Below are 19,755 nucleotides of genomic sequence, written 5' to 3' on the forward strand. Positions count from 1 at the left end.
ACATTTGATATTTACTCGATTTCTTGTGTAACGATTTTCTTATTTTGAGGTAATTAAAAAACGAATGGTTGTAGATACTTTAAAATTTCACTGAATGTTTATATTAGTATTTTCTATACATGATAAAATTTGTAAAATAATTTGACTCTTTATGAGCTGTTTACGGGCATTGTGAGTTTTCAATTTTTTTAGTTTTTTTTTCTATAAATATCAATAAAATTTTATTTATTGGGAAAAAAAGCGTGAAAATTTAAAACAAGGCTCCTGTTATATTGTTTCAATAGCAGTTGAAAAATATTTTTAATATTTTTAATGCACGGGCACAATTTTTTTTTATAAGCATATAAAGTTCGAATTTTGACAAAATTTATCAATATAATTTTCTTGTAGTTAAAAATGTATAAAATGTTTAACTTTTATAGCTAAGGTAGGTTATGCATAAATTACTTTATTCACAATAATATCATCAAATATATTTAGTACCTAACATCATAGGCTGACTGACCGTTTTCGCTCATAATCGTTTTTCTTATACAATGATATTATATCAATGAATTCGAATTTAGCACCAACCATTACAGTGACCCACTTGTAACCTACTGTATATCAGAGTGACATCATCTTACCCATTTTTTTAATCTTAGTTTTAAAATTAAAAAGTTTTATGAATTTCTAACTCAAAATAATATGCACATTTTCGTGATGTTTACGTGTTTTGTCAACATTTAAACTTTAAATGCTTATAAAATATATTGTGAATACGGATTTTTAATATTTTTTTATTATCATTAGAACAATATATTAAGAAACTGAAAATGTTAATGTTAAAATTATTGAAAATGCACAAATTAGGTTAGGTTAGTCAGTGGCGTATATAGAAATAATTTTTGGGGTGGACTATAGTAGATAGAAACTAGCAAGTGATCTATTACTTAGAGGCTACTGTCTACTATATATATATTTAACAGTTTCTATAAATATACTCGTTTTTGTTATTTTTCAACAGGCTATGAAATATTATAACTTATAATAGTACCTAATAAAATATATTGTTGTTCTTTTTAAAAGACTGTTATTTCGGGTGGGGGGGGGGGGCTGCAGCCCACTAGGCCCACCCCCTATATACGCCACTGACAATAGTATTCAACAGATAGAACACCTGGGCAGTTGGATTATTGATCAACATTTTTAATTAGAAAATTAAAACTTATGTGCAATGAAATATGACATAATATAGTAAAATATAAAAATTTGGTTTTTTTTCCGTGATTCGTGAATATAGGTAGGTATTTGATAGTAAATAATTATATAAGTATTGAAGTAAATATTCTCAAAAATTAAGATAAACCATATAATATACGATAGGTTAATAATACCTTCTATTGTGCATTTATGCTACTTAAAAAGAGGGATGTTATAAAATATAAATTACGTACAGATCATGAATAAATTGTTTGATTTTAATCATACAAATTAAATTTTCGTAAGTTATCTGTTTTTATTTTTCATACACATCTAGGTATATACATACATATAATATACATTATACCAATATAATAATAATTTAAATATATTAGTACCGATTTTACATAATACAAGTATAGACAATAATGTTATAATAAAAGGTCAATTAAACAAAAATAAAAATCGCTTTTCAAATGTATTAAAGATAATAAACAGCAGTTACGCTCACATCCAAATTAAAAACAATTTAATACATACCTAATTTTTCGAGTCAAAGAGTGAATCAAAATACTTTTAGATTGTAAAGAATTTTAAAATATGAATTAGGTAACAATATTGAGCCGTTTAGTGGCATAAGTTGGGCTGTAGTATAAGTTTTCAAAAACTCATTATAGTAATTACACCATTCGGAATTCACATCCATTTTAATAGATGCGGAACTACAGTTCTCTATCGCAGTGTCAATTTAATTATTGTTTATAAAATATGTATTTTACTTTCTAAATTATTTTTATCAAACCAGGTGATACTGAATACTGAGCATGTAGAAGAATTATTTTCACGAGTAAATATTCGACCCTAAAAGGTGCATAAATTCACAATAGAGAACAATTACATTCAACTCTTATGGTATATATGAGATATGACTAGACCTACCTAGGTACCTATATACTTATAAGTTGTATAATAAGTGCGTGTAAAACTAGAAGTATAATGTAACTAAAACTAAAAAGTTAATAACCATGTTAAAATCTCGTTAGTAAAAATAGAACTCAAGTATAAACAATTAACTATATAGGTACGAATTAAACCGTTACTATAATATTATATTGTAACTGCTATGAGTGCTATGACAAATAGTTTGGATATAATAGTAATACATAATATTACTCAACACTTACCACTAATCCATATGAAAAACAATTTAGCGAATTAAAAAAAAAAAGAGACGTTCAGTAAACTTTCTTTAAATTTTTTAAACATTAAAAATTAAAACACATAAACAAGAAGTTTAAAATTGTGGTATCTATTTATATACATATTTTACATAATGTGCAGATAGTTATTCAATATTCCTTATAGCCATAATTAGATTATACTGATTAGCATAAAAAGCTATGTTTTTAACAAAATTACGACAATTAGCTGTCACAAATAAAATTTAACAAGTTTTAATGTTGACTAGGTATCTCCTACTGGCTACTACACGAAACCCATTTGATCGCTCACCGGGTGAATTTGATTGTTGCATATCAAACCCGTATACAATAAATTATAATTTTTCACGCAGAAAAACTATACTTTGGCACTCATATAAAGTTGTAAATTATTAAGATATACTGTCGATACATAGTAATAATATATATTGATATTATATATATATATAGTAATATACTTGCAAAATATAATATTATATGCTGTATGCATATATATACGTAAGTATCAAATAGGTATATATAATAATATTGAGCAATTATAATAGGTATATGTCTTGTCGTCTTAAATTTGGCAACAACTGAATTTAATTTCTGGTTTTATACTTTTATTATGATTTTCATTTTTTGTCATTTAAAACGGTAATGATTGCCGGTTTTTATTTATTTTGGTAGTGGTGTAAAACAATATTTTACTATCGTAATAAATAAAATTAAGATATTTATAAATACTAAATAGCAATAGCATTAATAGGTAATACGTTATATTTGACTATTTGATAATATATTTCCAAATAGATATCTGTAGAAGTTTTATTTTATTTTTTCCTATTTTCATTTTTAACATCATTTCAGTTTTTCCGGTTTGAATACCAATAATTTTTTTTTCAATTTAAATTTCGGTTTTAAATATTTTATATGTACCTATAATATACTATATAATATAGTATTTAGCTTTTTTCCTGTTTTGGTTTAAACGTTTTTTCAAGTCCCGAATTGTATATATTATTATAGGGTGGTCAGTTGGATTCACAGACCGTACCTTTGACGACATCGTCCGTGTACGCGACCATTATTCGGTAGTTGATCTGGTTTGGGTCCGTTTTGCCGTACAGATACTTATGCAGCCCGTTGCTGAGCATCCACACCCTTTGCGCGGACTCCTTGTCTACCTTTAGGTCGTTGGGGAAGCTGAGCGGTGTCGGGCCGCTGGACAACAGCCCCTGTGTGACCGACTCGAACGGGCGCCCGGTGTCCCAGCATCCCACTTTGCCCGCGGTCACCAAGTTGTAGTACATGACGCCCTTCGCGTCCACGGCCATGCCCGACGACTGGCACGATTGGTGGCGCGCGCACCGTGAATCGTTGAGCGCAAAGAAATGCTCGATGATGTCGCCCTCGCGGAGCGTACCGTTGCGCAGCGATGCGGTGGGCACGTAGAACTCGTTGTTGCTGGACAGCGAATGGAAGTAGAGCACCCGCTGCCCGGCACCGCCGTCCGGCGACAGGCACATGCCGAATATGCCGTCCATCCAGTTGAACGTTATGCCGTCCATGCTGTAATGGCAGTACAGCGGATCTGGGTAGAAATATGGATGGTTGATCCGGCGAGAGACGTCCTGCATAGCAAGTAATAATAGTATTATTTTAACGGGGTTTTTTTTTTTTTTTTTTATATTTGAAATATTTACAATCTATGATACAACGTTAAGTACGATAAGCAATTTTGATGATTTTAATGGTAAGTGACAAGAGAATTTAACATCAGTGGGCAGGCACTCAGAAGCGCCCCCCCGGCCGGGTACATATTGAGTATCAAGGGTTTTTTTTTTTATTTTAGTTAGTCTCTAGGCTTTTGGGTTAGGTTAGGTTAGGTCTTCCGAGTCTTCTACATATTTTAACGGTTATATTATTTTTGTTGAAGCGTTGGCTTTGTACAACCTAACCGATATGGTGTTTTGTGCAAGCTATATTATAATATGATAGGTACATACGAATGTTTATAAAATAATTAATTTTTAAATAAGCACAAATGCACTCTAAGCCTATTGGTATAGGTAGGTACCTCTTTATAGCTGTAAACAACCAATCCGTATTGAAATACATCAGACATATAAGCATACGCATCATCACAATTATCGTTGAGAATCTCCACTACAATGTTTGTAAACAGCGAATCCTTTAACGTTTGATTTTTCGGGATAATGAAACGCTTGATATGCGTATCAGTTTTCAAATCGAACACATCCAGCTTGACCGGACATATTTGATCGACCTTATTTGCCAAGTTTATGGCGCCTGTATCCAACACCCACAATCGGTCACACTTGTCCACTTCCATCCGGAACACGGACACCAAACCATGACAGCGGTTCATATTATTAGCGTACCTAGAAATTTATGAGATACGATTACGGTTTTACGTTGTTCGTTATAATTTTGAACCACCCGACCGAATCGTGGTCATCAATTATTACCACCGTGAACGGGAGATGAAAAAACAAATTACCAGTTCCACGAGGGATATGGCTTCAGCATTGGGGACTTGGCGTAACTGTTCAAATTCACGTACGCCAAAGTCACTGGTATTCCCGGTCTCCACTGTGGCAGACTTAAAAACATCTTGTTCTTCCACACTTCCAGCCCCAATAGTAGGTTGTTCACCGGTATAAATGTACCGGTATTGATAGCCATCTGTTTAGAATCTTGATTGGGATATTCCAGATCAATTTGGCCCCACGTAAAACGATCTTTAAATCCCGTGTTTTCGTTCCGACCTTTTGTGTTTGGTTTTTTCACAACTTTACGTTTAGGGTAGTCCGTAGGAGTTTTATTTCCCATCATCCACATAGATAATAGCCATGGCACCAGGACTTCTAAAATATTATATTTTTTAAAAAAATTAAAATAGAATGATAACTAATAACTATATGCATTCGTGGTTCACCGATTCGACGGAGAAAATCAAATATAAATAACTAGTTAGCTAGATTCTATATTCTATGTTAGACGATTAAAATCAAAATTACAATATACGTTTAACTTTAGATAGTAAATATTATATCAAACATAAAAAAAAATAAAAATAATTGGTAATTATTTCATAAAAATATTGACATGATTATATTTTTTTGATATTTTCTTGAAGTTTATTGTTTAACCGAATCTATTGTATTTCCCATTAGCTCTGAGTGTTATAATATGGTAGTTAATAACTGTAAGAGTTGTTTCACGGTAGATTTGTTAAAAATTACCAATAGTTGCTTATTATATCTGACAGTTTTGGTATCAAGAGAAACACTTTTCCCTTTTACTTTATTTAAAACAAAATCAGTTTTATCTACGTTCAGGGCCGCAACGCGTGGAAGCGATTAAATTAATGGATTTTGGACCTTTACCTGTTGATGACACTGGGAAGTTTACTTGACTAACTGTTGAAACTTCAGCATGATGCTGTGGTTTCATCCAGTTATAGTCAGCAGGCCAAACGTATGAGTGAGGTTGGTTGTGACCCATCTAAAAAAAAATACAGTAATAAGATATACCTAATTTAATTGATTGCTTAATATTTGTGCTATTTTATTTAAATTTGCTTAAGAAAATAAACTGTGTAAATAAAATACAATAAACATTTATATTTTACAAAGTTATAGGTATCAAAGTCAATAATTACCACATATAGAACAACAAACTTTACAAAATATTAATAATATTCATTAAATTGATATAATATTATTTAAAAATAAAAATGTTTTTTTCATTTTAATTACTAAAATAAATTAACTATGTTTGTAGGTTACGTTTATTGTATTTAGTAGTATAATATAGGTAGGTAGTCAAGTTACTGTCAATAATTATTGCCGTAATATCAAATTCTATTGCGGTAATACTTACTGGAGCGAATCGGTGTGTTATTTTAAACGTTTGTTAAATGTGTACAAATAGTACTTTACAGATCTACGGGTACACCGTACACGTATACATATATTATAAAAAAATTGTATCTTTGTGAGGAAAATTATTTCTCTGTAAATAAAAGTATAGTGGTTAAACAAATATTGGTACATGTTTTTATGGAAATAATGAAAACACGAATAAAAACTAATTTGGTGTAACGTACCTAAAAGATATTATATACGTACCTTATTTATTTGGGTAAATATTCTAATTATTTTTATAATTACCATCTACTCTATGAAATTACAATAGCTATAATAAATGCAAATAAACTTGTGTGATTTCAATGTTTTTAAAAAATATAAGTACATTATTTAAGATTAAGAAAAATATGATTTTTATCGTACAATATTTTATATTGTCTTTAGCACACAAGTAATTGAAACGAATTGTACATTTCCATTCCTCGACCGTTATGATAAGTATTTGAGTTAGTAAAAAAATTCTTCTAAATAATCATTATAAATTACAAGAAACAACTAACAGGTATAAAATGTATATAATATATGTATTATTGTTTATGAAATTAAAAATTGAAAAACTTACATAAAAAATAATCAATGTTTGAATTTAAAAAAAAAAAAATTGACTGCATATTATAATGCATAGCATGCTGCGTGATGTGCATGATTTGAAATAATTTTTATTTAATCCTATTATGTAGATACCAAAATATCAAAAAACGTTTTATATACGATTTTATTTAACTATACATGTGTATTGTGTAAGGGACTTACTGAAAGTTTGTGACAAATCCACAAAACGACAACCGTAATATATATTGTGCTGTATCCGTGTAGGTACCTACCTAACATGCGTGTACTATGATTCGCGGAAAACACGTCGGAGTGTCTAAGGTTTATCGGTTGATTCTGATTCGCATGAGAGACGTTAACGCGGCGTTGGAGTTAAATCAGTGACTGAAGTACTGAACGGTCCAAACAGCGAACGTGCAGTAATAATAGTAATAATAATAATAATAATAATAATAATAACAATAATGGTTTCACTCCATCGTGCACAACAATGGTCACCGGGTTGTGGCAGACGACGTTGTCGTCGTCGCCACCGCAGCGTTCCACGTAATCGTGTTAAGTATTCTCCGACTAGGATGTACGATACGACAGATATTTTTAAGTCACGACAGTTGAATGAAAATCTACGTGTTCAGTAGATTAAATTAATTTGTGAAAAAAATTATGCGAATTAATTCCGAATAAACGGTCGTTTTGCAATAGGTGCCCTGCAGCAAATGAATACATTTGGGTCAACGATAATTAATATACACTAACAGTGCGTAACAATCGTAGGGTGGCTGGGGGGGGGATACAGAAGGGGGGCTAGGGCCCCTCAAGCTGTATTTCTAACGCAATTGTATAGTGGTAAAAACAAAATTACAAAAAAAATCATATTATATATAGGTAATATATAATAACGACATTTTCTGAAAATTATGACTTCCCCCCCCCCTCCCTCAACCATGTCACTGCATCCACTCCTGGTTACAATAATATTTATAATTTATTCTGTACGGCCTTGATTTATATATCGTTCGTCATTGTTTATTACATAATTTGATGTCAAGATGATGTCCACTTAAGATCGGTTCAATAAAAAATTTTATAGGTACCTAGCTTAGAACTATAATAGTTGTCGAGCACACGTAAAAAACAAAGTGTTGTTGTGTTGAAGAATTTTAATTTTGTATACTGTATATTACGTATATACTTTCCATTCATTGATTTAATATAATATTGCTACCTATAGGTAATAAGATATGTGATTATATGTTCATAAGCATTCAAATAATTTCCCAGTCCATGAGCATGCGCCTCACGAGGATGCATAAAGATGTAAATATGTAATTTCGTTTGACTATAATTGTGATGGCGGACATGGAAACTTCGGAAAATGTCTATAAAGATAGGGAGGGTGAGGAGACAGAATGTGACTGTTGCGGTACACCATTATTGGACTACTCACACATGGATTGCAGACTGCGGTGCATGGAAGCGGAACGGTGGGCAATCGGTGACGGGCGAAGTTGACGTGGAAAATTATCGTAGAATGTCAATATTATCATAAAACTTAATGTTATAATCATTTAACTATTTTTATTTTCAAATCAAAACCTTTATATTATGTTGTACAAATTATTATTTTTGTCAAATCCTATAATATGTTTTTTATTTGTTTTATATTTCGCAAAACAATTTGTATTTTGTGAAACCTGAAAGTTATTTATTTTATTTTCGCATTGATCTTCTTGGTGGATATTATACTTATATCAGATATTAATTGCTCAGAACTAAACTATAAAATGCTACTATACCTGCCTAACGATATTAGAACCACGTTATTCCATGAACATTGTGATTAAATTGTACACATAATATAAAATTAATAAATTAAAGTACCTACCTTTACGGCTTTACATTATTAGAATGTTCCGTGTGCAGTCGTACTTTAAATCAATTATTGCTGTTAATCTTCGGTTTGTCAAATACATTTAAACTAATATAAGATCAACATTTAATCTACGTACGTAGGTACAATATAACTATAAAATAATCATCACTGTGTTAAATATTATTTAAAACACTGCAGCAGCTTTGTCGAGAAAAAGAAATGATAATTTATTTACAAATTTACAATGCGCAATTATTATTATAGTATGTCTACTTTAATATAATATTAATATACAAAATGTAGCGGGCACTGGTGCCAACCCGACGGACATTTGACAGTTAAGTACAACTAACTACAGTATAATAGTCGACATTCAAATTCATCATGTTAGTAGATAATGCTTTAATAACGATCGGAAATAAAATACACCTTATAAATTACAAAAAGTGATCGCTATACAGATTGATAATAAAGACAACCATATTATTTATTTATTTAAGTTCTAAACGGGCCAGGCCCAATTACATACATAATAATAATAACGACAATCTCGTTAACAATAATTTACAGAAAGAGAAGAAATTAAAGAGAAAAAACAATCGAGTCCTGCGCCGGCGCAACTGTTGTTTCAATCCGCGGTAATAGTGTTGGACCTGCAGGTGGTTCGACCATCATTGACGTTGATGATCACCTGTAAAATAAAATGACACGTTGCAGCGTGAGTTTGGGTTGGGGTGAATACCAGGGAACATATTATTTTATTTTTTAGGACTTATATAATGGGGCGTCACCGTTTTCGGCCAAAACTTACAGTTCCCTTTTCGGCCACTAACCCCTTTTCGGCCGGTACCTACAGTTTTCTTTGAAATTTACAATTATAACAACCGTCCTTATTAATGGAAGTTCTTACAGATATTAAATACATAAAAATTAAAAGTATCAACATTTTAAAAACACCTCGTGATGCAAAAAATGTAGAACGGCAACGACTAAATGAAGCTTACATTGAATACTACAAAAATGCTAAAACATGTCGTTATAAATTTGTCAAACAAATATCATACAATTATAAAAAATAAAACTTAATCTTAATTTTCGACATATTTATGAATGCATATTTTTTTTATCATAATTATTATTTATTATTATACAAGTATTATAAGACTATATTCATTTTTATAATGTATTAGGAAATCTTAATTTTCGACATAATCATGAATGCATATTTTATTATCATAATTATTATTATATATTATTAGTTATTAGATATCCATGATTGCATATTTTATTATCATAGTTATTATTATATATGTATTATAAGGATATATTAATTTTAATTCGATTAATGTAATGTGTTATAACAGTTTATTGCCAATTGTTATATTTTATTATTTTTTCACACAGTTGTAGGTTATTTTTGGATACAATCATATTTAACTAATTATAGTAATTATTTAGCTCAGTTGTAATAATTGTAAATTTTAAAGAAAACTGTGGGTACTGACGGAAAAGGGAACGGTACATTTTGCCGAAAAGGGGGCTGCCCATATAATGATGCTCAACACAATATTGCAGAGATCTGGGGACCGCACAAAGTCGTGAGAGTCATAACTCATAAGTAATCGCACTGCGGTGAAACACGGTGATTTCGTTTGTACTTTTACAGAAAACAATACCATAATACTATGATTTAAGACTGCGTTCAAGGTACCTATCATAGTAAAATTACTGCAAATCGAGTACCTAACTATAATATTATAACCACAGTATACAACGATACCTATGTCCTATACTTGTATACGTCTTGAAATCGTCTTTAGACCTTAGTCTTACTAAGAAAAAAATGTATTAATTTGTTTTGAGCTTTGACTACGCATTTTCGTTGAGTTAAATATTGTGAAATATACTAATAGTAATTTTAGATTCAGAGTGGATAGAGGATAATCTGTTTAATTTACAGTTATTTGTTGTTTTTCTGGTTTGTATTTAGAAACAATTATTGAAACAAATAATTCTAAGATTTTTTTTATTGGCAGTTTAACAAACACACAATGAAGACATTTAATTATTATATCTACAATAATACTTTTTGTTTTGTTTCATGGCTTATGATTAATATAATAATATTTTGCGTCGATATACGAAATATCCATTCTCCGAGAGAGTCATGTTTCCAAAATCTATTGTTAATCTGAAGTTTAACTGCTGGTGTCCTCTGCAAAACTAAACTTACAAGTTACCTACCACCACTCTGAGGAATTTGGCAGTAGCCGATGATCCGTAAATACACTCTTATCATATTATATAGTGATTAGTGACACTACCAATTTAAAAATAACGCATATTTTACAAAGCTGAACAACTTAATTAAAATAACCTAATAAAACTTAATTTAATACAAAATATAAAAACGTTCCACATAATAGTATTTATACTGTAATTTCAATTAATTTTATGTGTGTAGGTACTCGTTATATATAGTTACCTTATGTATCGTGTGGATGTATTTAATGTTCCAAACTGCTGTTGTCCATTGATCGGGTTTCTCCGAAGACAACCCGAAAGTAGCAGTGATATTTATATAATAATCGATGGTAATCTGGACCAAAAACGAACAGTATGGCGTTGGTCTTGTCTGTATTTGTTTAAATACAATCACGGTTATGGTAATTTTGTTGAAATATTTTTATTACAATTTCTATTTGGGATTCTATTATGCGAATCCCGAAAGAACCGAACTTTTGTCGGACAACTGAGCTAGGTACCTACTGGCCATACCGGTTAATTTTGAAGGTTCGAATATTATAATTAAAAATACCTTAGTATATTATCGGTAAAATTAATCGGTATGGCCAGTACTTAGCTCAGTTGCCCGACAAAAGTTCGGTTCCTTCGAGATCCACACAGTAGAATCCTAAATCGAAATTGTAATAAAAAAATGTCAACAAAACCACCATAAACACGATTATAACAAACATGTACAGACAGAACCAACGCCACGCTGATCGTTTTTGGTCTAGATTACCATCGATATAAATATAAATATTACTGCTACTTTCCGGTCGCTGTTGGATAGTAGTACTCTTTCCAATCCGTCTATATTTCGCCTATATTTATAAAGCAAAAGAATTACAAGTTTGAAAAAAATCTACTTCATGTATAACGCGTTAGTATTAAAATATCATTGAACGCTAACATTTAAACGTATAAGTAACAGCCACTAAGTAACTTTAAGAACCTGAAAATAAAATACGAAATTGTATAATAAATTGAGTAATACCTACACTTTTAGTCTTTACTGTAAGTAAATCTAAAAGCATCGTATATAATATTTGTTTGTATATGGTAAGATGCCTATATATATATAGCCTATGGTATATACCTATATAATAATTTTATATTATAATTATAAATGAAAATTTAATAAATAATTTTGTATTTCCGCACTTTTTGTCTGACAGTAAAAATGTGCTCGCACTTTTTTTCCAACTTTTTTCATAACGGACTTTTAACAAAGTAACAAGTCGTTATATTATTACCTACCTACGTTTAAACATCGCAATTCCGTCAACATTTTCTACTTTTGCCCCCTATATGTACCAACTATATTCAATTCACTACCAGAAACAACCCATCATGAAGGTGCAAGGCTCAAAGTTATAGATTTAAATATTTTTACTGCCCCAAAAAGTGATTGTAGATGCGCACAAAAAAAAACACCATGTTTTTTGTACCTTTGTGTACACAAAATTGCCCCATTGTTCACACTTTCCAAAACCACTTTAAGAAAATCTTAAAAACTGAAGGTTTTATTGCAGAAAAACCGCAAAACCCGTTCCAATTCACCCCATTTTACGGTATTCATTCCTACCTAACTACTCTAGTAGCCTAGTAGGTACATTAAATTACGTTATTGTATTATGACTAAAGGAAGCAAAATTAGTTAATAATTTAAATAAAAACACGTTCGATGTTCAAAACAACCAAATCGATAAATCCAATGTTGATGATGACGACTTTGAAATTAAATGATTATTCAAAATACAAAGATGAATACTCAAGTTTGTATAATTTGTACATAATATATATTTATTATAATATAAATTATAACTACCTAAGTTCTTATGTTTCTATAACGATAAAGGATTACTTCATTTATCAGAGGTAGTTACGTGGTTCTGTGATGTAAACTTACAACAGTAAGAAACAAAAACTACAAGTTAGGATTACGAAATAAATATAATCATGATGTCTTTAGCCATTATTGTAGTATGGTCGATGGCTTAGATTTTTTGCCGGCGCTGCAACCGTTGAGCTTGAGCCCGGCAACTAAGGCCATTAGCTGTTTTCGTTCGTTTGTAGGTTGTTAGTATAGGGGTAGGAACGGTTGAAAACACGTTTTTTACGTGTGCCAAGGATTCGTTGCTAAAAATCCCGGGTGGTCATCCATCCGGTAACTAGCACCGCCGGCCGTATCAGTATACCTATATACGTCTTAGAATCGCGGTTAGCTTGAAAAATTAGGAATCACGCACAATATTTTTAAATTGTAAAAGTAACTATTTTCATTTTTGGTTTGACCATTACATTATATTTATTTGCCCAATTATCAATTGACAAAAAATCATTATTATTTTTTTACATAATATCGTGATTTTTTTCACTTTCCAACCACCATTTCTAGTCACTATACCTATATTATAGCTTTATATATGGCCTACAATAACGCCGATAAACGTGCTTATACCTCAATTGATCCAACCAGTGTCAGTCTTGTAGCGACGATGTCTCGTCTGTAAAATGTCTTAATAACCAAAAGACAACTGTGTATAATATAAGTAATTATTTATATTATATCATAACTGTATGATAAACGTATCCTTCCATAAATAGCGCAATTATAGCTGATTCGCTTGAGAGTTTCCCCTCCCCTCCCACGGTGTATGTATTTAACTCATTGAAATTTGCATTATATAGCCCCTCAGACTTTAATGCCAGACAAAACCTTTGCACGTGCCAAACAAAGCTTGTTTCAATAACACACACGCGGTCGTAAGTATTTCGATGAGATAGGGCGAGACATTTTTTCTTGGATAAACTTTCAAGCTCTCTGAATGACTTCGCAAGTGTTTATATAGTGATAGAATTTAAAATACACGTACCCGAGAGCGCGTTTAAAACCCCTACAATGTGTATATATAAGTATATTATAACCCCTAGCTACCACTGATGAGTATGACCGATGCGCAGAAAAATTAATAAGACTATATCTAACCTTATTGTCCACGACTAACTGTCGGCGCTCGTTGCCGTTTTCCATATTATTTTTCCGATTGTCTTGTCGGTTGCAATTCGTGGTGTCATGGCGACTCTGGACACTTCGTTTCCCGACACGGTGCTTCTTGCCCTGGCTTTTACCGCAGCGCTTCTCGCACTGGTTCTCGCCGCAGGGGTTCTGGTTCTGGTTTTTACCACAGGGCTTATTTTGCTGGTTCTTACCACCACATCGCTTCTTCTCGTGGCGATCGTCACCGCATCGCTTCATCTCTTGGTGATTCTGACCCTGGCGATTCTTGTCACGGTGATCTTCGACATTGCGGTTCATATCACGGCAAGATAAACCACGACACGCACTATAGAGGCGAGGAGCCTCCGTCACCGTCCCCGCCGACTTACTGTCGGTCAGTGTGCCTTGTTCAGCAGTGGCCGGTGACAATTCGGATTCCAAAATCAACGGCATGGCAAACGCGGATAACGATAGACCCAGTATTAACAAACACACATTCGACAACATGTTCAACGCGGGTGACAAATATTACAAACATATAATTGTTATTATTATGTTATTATTATGTTATATTGTATCTAAGTTACAGTGTAAAATATATTATAAGCGTTTTCAAATAGGTTATAGGTAGTGTACCTATGTATATGAACCGAAAATAAAATTATTATAGAACACTAATAAACATGTTTTATGTATAGGTAAAAACCTATCAAATATAGGAAGGTATGTAATAAAATATGCCAACTTATTTAGTAGGTAATACAAAATTTGGGTAGTATTGAAATAATTCATTATTACGTCAGAACGCAGGTAGGTACTCGAATAATAACTGTCAAAAATATCTATTACGACACTTATATCTGTTGATATGTGCTAGGACCTAGCATATATCTAGATATAGGCATTATAATTTTAATTTTACTAATAATTTGTTTAAAGGACACTATATATTAATTCCGTCATATTATATCTGCCGTCTCCGTATTGCTACCAAATAACATAGCAAATTATACGTTCAGAATTATTAATTTTACTCTGGTGTTTTTAATATTACAGTATTCATAATCAACCTATTTTCAAATTTAATGGTAAGACGTAAGAATATTATCTAGGTCCCGTGTACTAGGTACCTATATTATTTTGATATTTTAATTTTAAACCCAGTATTATGGGCAATATACAATTGTACATTTATATTATTTTATTAATTATTACATATTATGTATATATTTTAATTACTCATTTTAAAGGTGTGAAAACTTCGCGTACATAATATCTGTAATGGATTTTTGGTGAGTAAGCATTATGCCGTATAGTACAATCACACATTACCGAAAAATATATAATTGCCACTACATTCATTGCACCTTACATTGTTCGAATCCAGCAATCACACGTAATATAAGTTAATACACTCAATACATACAAAACTGTACTGCAGGAACCATACAAAAAGTATGTGTGTTTTTTAACATCCTAAATGACCTAAACAAAAACGTAATGTTAGATTCAGTAGAACGGGTTTGTCCTAAATCACTACAGATTAATAGATTAAAATTACTTGGTCCGACAAGATGGATCGATTGGCTTATGACTTCATAATTACTTTTATGGAATATTGTTTGATGCAGTTGATTTAATTGAAGCCATGGTAGAAATAACTATTTATTTTTATCGTGGCTCAAGCTACGTATAAAGTATATATTAATATATATCAGAAATAATGTGGATGATAATAATTAAAAAAACTATTTATGGAAGTAGAATAAGAATATATGTCAATTGACATTGAACGACACCTCGTTTAACAAGCATACAGAAAAATCGGTTTAATGTATAAAAAGCTCCTAGGTACCCAACCAATTACTAATAAACATCATAGTATTATTCATTTTTAGATAAACTTATTAGGCAGATTCATGATAGGTTAACCGCATATAAATCTCTAATTGCCGATTTTTGTTGTCTCTTATCAAACAATAATTTGCCAGATAACCAAGAAGAAACATAAACATTTTTAGCGGAGAAGTATAATGAAGATCTTCAATGTAGTCCTAAGTCAGTAAATGGAGAGGTATGAAAATGGGCGAAAATGTTTTTTGAATGTTGGAGCAGTAAAAGCAAAGTGTTTTGGAAGCTCTAATAACATAATATGTAACCCACTTATTTTTCCTTTGCTCTATTTATAAACTTCTCCAAATACTGTAGCTACACTTCCCGAAAGTATACAGCGACTTCCAGAAGGTCATTTTCTATTTTTCTACATTAAAAAGATTTAAAACTTACCGTAGAAACACTAATGGAGCGAAAACCAGATTGAATAGTTCAGCATTGCTATAAATACAATAATATTATTATTTTCATACCTAATTATTCAATATTAGTACAGAAGTAACGCATTACATATTTAGCCACAATATAATTAAAAATACATTTTTTATGATATTGAAGAGGCTGAAGAGCTAAGATTTAAAATGTATAGGTACATTTTTTAGATTGTTAAACCTATATTATAGTCACCATAATAATATATACACTGCAGTTTATCGTAAATCATAACGATTACAATCAAATAGATACCTATTGTACATAATGAGCGGAACGAAAAATTCGATCAGGTATAGGCGTATATAGTTAATAGTTAAACTCAGTTATTGGTTTTATGATAATGTTTGCATGATATTTTTTAAAATAAAATTTCAAATTAGTATTATATAACAATTAATGTGTAAGCAATTTTAAGACACACGCGTTTTATTTAAACTGAAGATAATAGTTTTTCATTCAAGCAAAATAATATAAAAAAAAAATAAGTTACCAAATACCAATAACGACAAAACGTTGTTACGTATTTGTATGTGTACCTATAGTTAAAATGAAGTTATTAATTTAAATTATTTTGAAATCACCGCGTCATGATGTGATTACGTCTTGAAAATAATATAATTCTTGGAATATATAAATTATATATCAAAATATCACTATATTCACTACAATGTTTCTATCCTTTGTACATATATTACATAATACATTAATACATAATATTATTGTATTTTACATTTAAACACAACAGTGTCTAATATTTTTCTATTTGAATGACAGAATAAAACCACCTGCTGCAGCGTTTTAAAAATAATTAAATATTGTTTATGTTTGAAATATTTAATTATTTGAAAATCGTGTCCACTTCCCTCCATCTCTTGAAATGTGAACGTTAAAATATGTTTTCACACCATTAAAATGTAGTCATCAAAAATATGTATAGGTTTTGAATTAATGAAAAATAATTGCAAATTAGTTTTTAGAATTTGCAAATCAATATTTTTTCTAATATTTAACTTGGGTTGGCAAAACAACTTGTAAAATTCACAAAAAACAATATACTGATTTGGAAATTCTAAAATTCAATATGCAATTATTTGGTGGTATTTTTAAGCTGATAAGAGAAAGAGAGGGGGAAAATTCATCTACATATTATAGATGATATATGTATATTATAATAATCCTTGATAGGTATTAAGACGTTATAAAGCTATCTAAAAGTTATTATTTATCATTTTATAAATATGATTTATCAACTTTACAAGTCTTGTAAGACTTGAATTGTGAATTATGGCAAAATATTGCGCAACGCAGTTAAATAATAAAATTACAACAAATTCAATGTATTAATAAAAAAAAAATGCCAATGAGCAAACCCTCTAACCCCCCATGGTCATGCCAATCACACTAGTACAATGCAACAAAAAATGTGGAAAGTAGGTAACCGCTCTGCTACATTGCATAGGTGTCAAGTGTACATCGTCATTGAGTAAGTCACTATATAGTGTATGACATACACTGTACCTATGTGTTAAAATGTAATTCAACTATAATTTATAAACTATTGTACTAGAAAAACGATTCTGAACGAAGACGCGGTCAGTCAGCGGTCAGCCTATATCGCTAAGTGCCTAAGTATGTTCTATGATATCGACGGTATTTTGTTAAAAGGGCGTATACCAAATTTTTTTCAGAAAACAAATACAACTGATTAAATACTCAATTTTCAAGATAGAATGTTCATTTATACATTATATTATTAAACATGAGGAACTAAAATTGTTTATTAAATTGCTTAAACTAAATTTATATTTAATGTTATGGTAATTTTAAAAAATGTATGTGGTGTAGGCCCTTTTAATAATTTGAATTTTATAAACACCCTTCTAAGAACATATAATAATAGTGGTATAAGTCCTTTTAACATTTTCATTTCTACAAACGCCCTTTTGATTTTATACAATATATGTAAATATGCTATTATAACAACGAATGATGAACTGAAGTAGTAATCACGATGAAGAGCATTTAGTGTGCATTATACGACTAAAGGAAATCTATATTTTATGACTGCACATTTTGTTTATGCATAACAATTTTTAATTTTTTTTTATTGTATAGTTTATTTAAAACGAATGTATTTATATATTTTGTACATTTAACTTACCCACATAAATTGATAAAATGTTTTATCCAGGTATTACTGTATTAGCAATTCATAAAATAACGACTGTTGTCAATCATCAAAGTTAAGAACCAATATAAAAGATTTGACATGGACTTTTAAATTTGAACATGTAAGTAATACAGATACCTAGTTACGCCACTGATAGCGTCCGTAGCATACAAATTCGTGCTCAATATAGTTGTGGGTTTTTGGGTCTACGGTTATTTCATTGTAATATTTCAAATGTGCTCAATCGTACGGCGAAAAAGGTAATAAACGTGCTAGATCATACAGCAATACCCTTTAGGACGCAACTAGCGTGATTGTATGAAGCCGATGAATAATGCATCACCTTAAATGAGAGCACCTACAATCCCATAAGAAAATAAGTTCAGTAAAATGCAATCAAAATTGTTTACGAGAATAGAAAGTATCCAATCTTATTCAAACTGTTAACTTTTATTAAAATTTCAATTATATTTATTTCAACTATATATTTTAGCTGTCATGGCTATTATTGAATTTCTTACCTATAATATAGTTGCATAATCATATATTAATTATTGTAAAGATTGTTTGGAATTCTTGAAGTGTGGTTTTGTACTTTTCAAATACTCTAATTCCTTTCAAATTATTCCATCTTGATAAAGTTACTCCTCCTTTCTAATATTATCTTATAATCTATTTCAGTAAAATATCACTTGGCCTTTCTAATGATTATTGAATGCATTTATAACATTATCAGCATAATATAATAGCCAATAGGTATATTCAAGAGAATATTTTTTATGAACAATTAAACATTAAATATTTAACAAAAACGTTCAAAACATTATCCACAATTATACTTTTTTTTTTTACAAAAATTATCATATAGTTTGGTGGGTGAGTTTAATCGTATAATGTGTGTGTATGTTATTCTTATTCACAGTATGGTATTCAGGTATTACAGTGGTTACACATACCAATTACCAGACAGACAAACTCATAATTTAAGATATTATAGGTACCTATATATTACCTAACAAAAATTGTTCCTGGCTAACCGCTATATCAACTACTTATACATGTCACATATACCATTACAGTATTAGGTTGGTACATCCGGTCATCCCATTATTCAATTATTATGCCTTTTTAACGCTCATAATATTGATTTAACATTTGTTAGTCGAACATCAGTGCTAAATTATACTATTATGTCGATTTTACTC

The 19,755-nt window shown here is 30.5% G+C and overlaps 1 protein-coding gene and 1 pseudogene across 3 annotated transcripts; both read right to left on the reverse strand.

Annotated features, from left to right (window-relative positions):
- Window positions 1–1,503: 1,503 nt before the first annotated feature.
- On the reverse strand, window positions 1,504–7,254 carry LOC132950219 (protein yellow-like). 3 transcript variants are annotated; one of them, XM_061021537.1, is made up of 6 exons: window positions 7,094–7,205; window positions 6,294–6,425; window positions 5,798–5,915; window positions 4,909–5,275; window positions 4,465–4,789; window positions 1,504–4,018 (listed from the first exon to the last, which is right to left on the reverse strand). In XM_061021537.1, the coding sequence occupies exons 3-6, from the start codon at window positions 5,913–5,915 to the stop codon at window positions 3,419–3,421; spliced, it is 1,410 nt and encodes a 469-aa protein (XP_060877520.1). In that variant the 5' UTR covers window positions 6,294–6,425; window positions 7,094–7,205; the 3' UTR covers window positions 1,504–3,418. The 3 variants fall into 3 exon arrangements, with proteins under 3 accessions (XP_060877520.1, XP_060877519.1, XP_060877521.1); XM_061021536.1 differs by lacking the exon at window positions 6,294–6,425 and having other exon boundaries at window positions 7,094–7,254; XM_061021538.1 differs by lacking the exon at window positions 6,294–6,425 and having other exon boundaries at window positions 7,165–7,243.
- A 1,898-nt stretch (window positions 7,255–9,152) lies between these two features.
- LOC132951410 (uncharacterized) lies at window positions 9,153–14,559 on the reverse strand (annotated as a pseudogene).
- Between the last annotated feature and the right edge of the window lie 5,196 nt (window positions 14,560–19,755).

Source organism: Metopolophium dirhodum, chromosome 8, assembly GCF_019925205.1.
Source record: "Metopolophium dirhodum isolate CAU chromosome 8, ASM1992520v1, whole genome shotgun sequence".
Classification (NCBI taxonomy): domain Eukaryota; kingdom Metazoa; phylum Arthropoda; class Insecta; order Hemiptera; family Aphididae; genus Metopolophium; species Metopolophium dirhodum.

What these genes read in the sequence shown, in the direction of transcription:
- LOC132950219 (XM_061021536.1), bottom strand. Translation starts at nt 7,171, where the DNA reads ATGTTAGGTAGGTACCTACACGGATACAGCACAATATATATTACGGTT. An exon ending in CTTCCCAGTGTCATCAACAG is followed by an intron (nt 5,276 to 5,797) that starts GTAAAGGTCCAA and finishes ATAATATTTTAG; the next exon opens with AAGTCCTGGTGCCATGGCTA. An exon ending in TTGTTTACAGCTATAAAGAG is followed by an intron (nt 4,019 to 4,464) that starts GTACCTACCTAT and finishes CTTGCTATGCAG; the next exon opens with GACGTCTCTCGCCGGATCAA.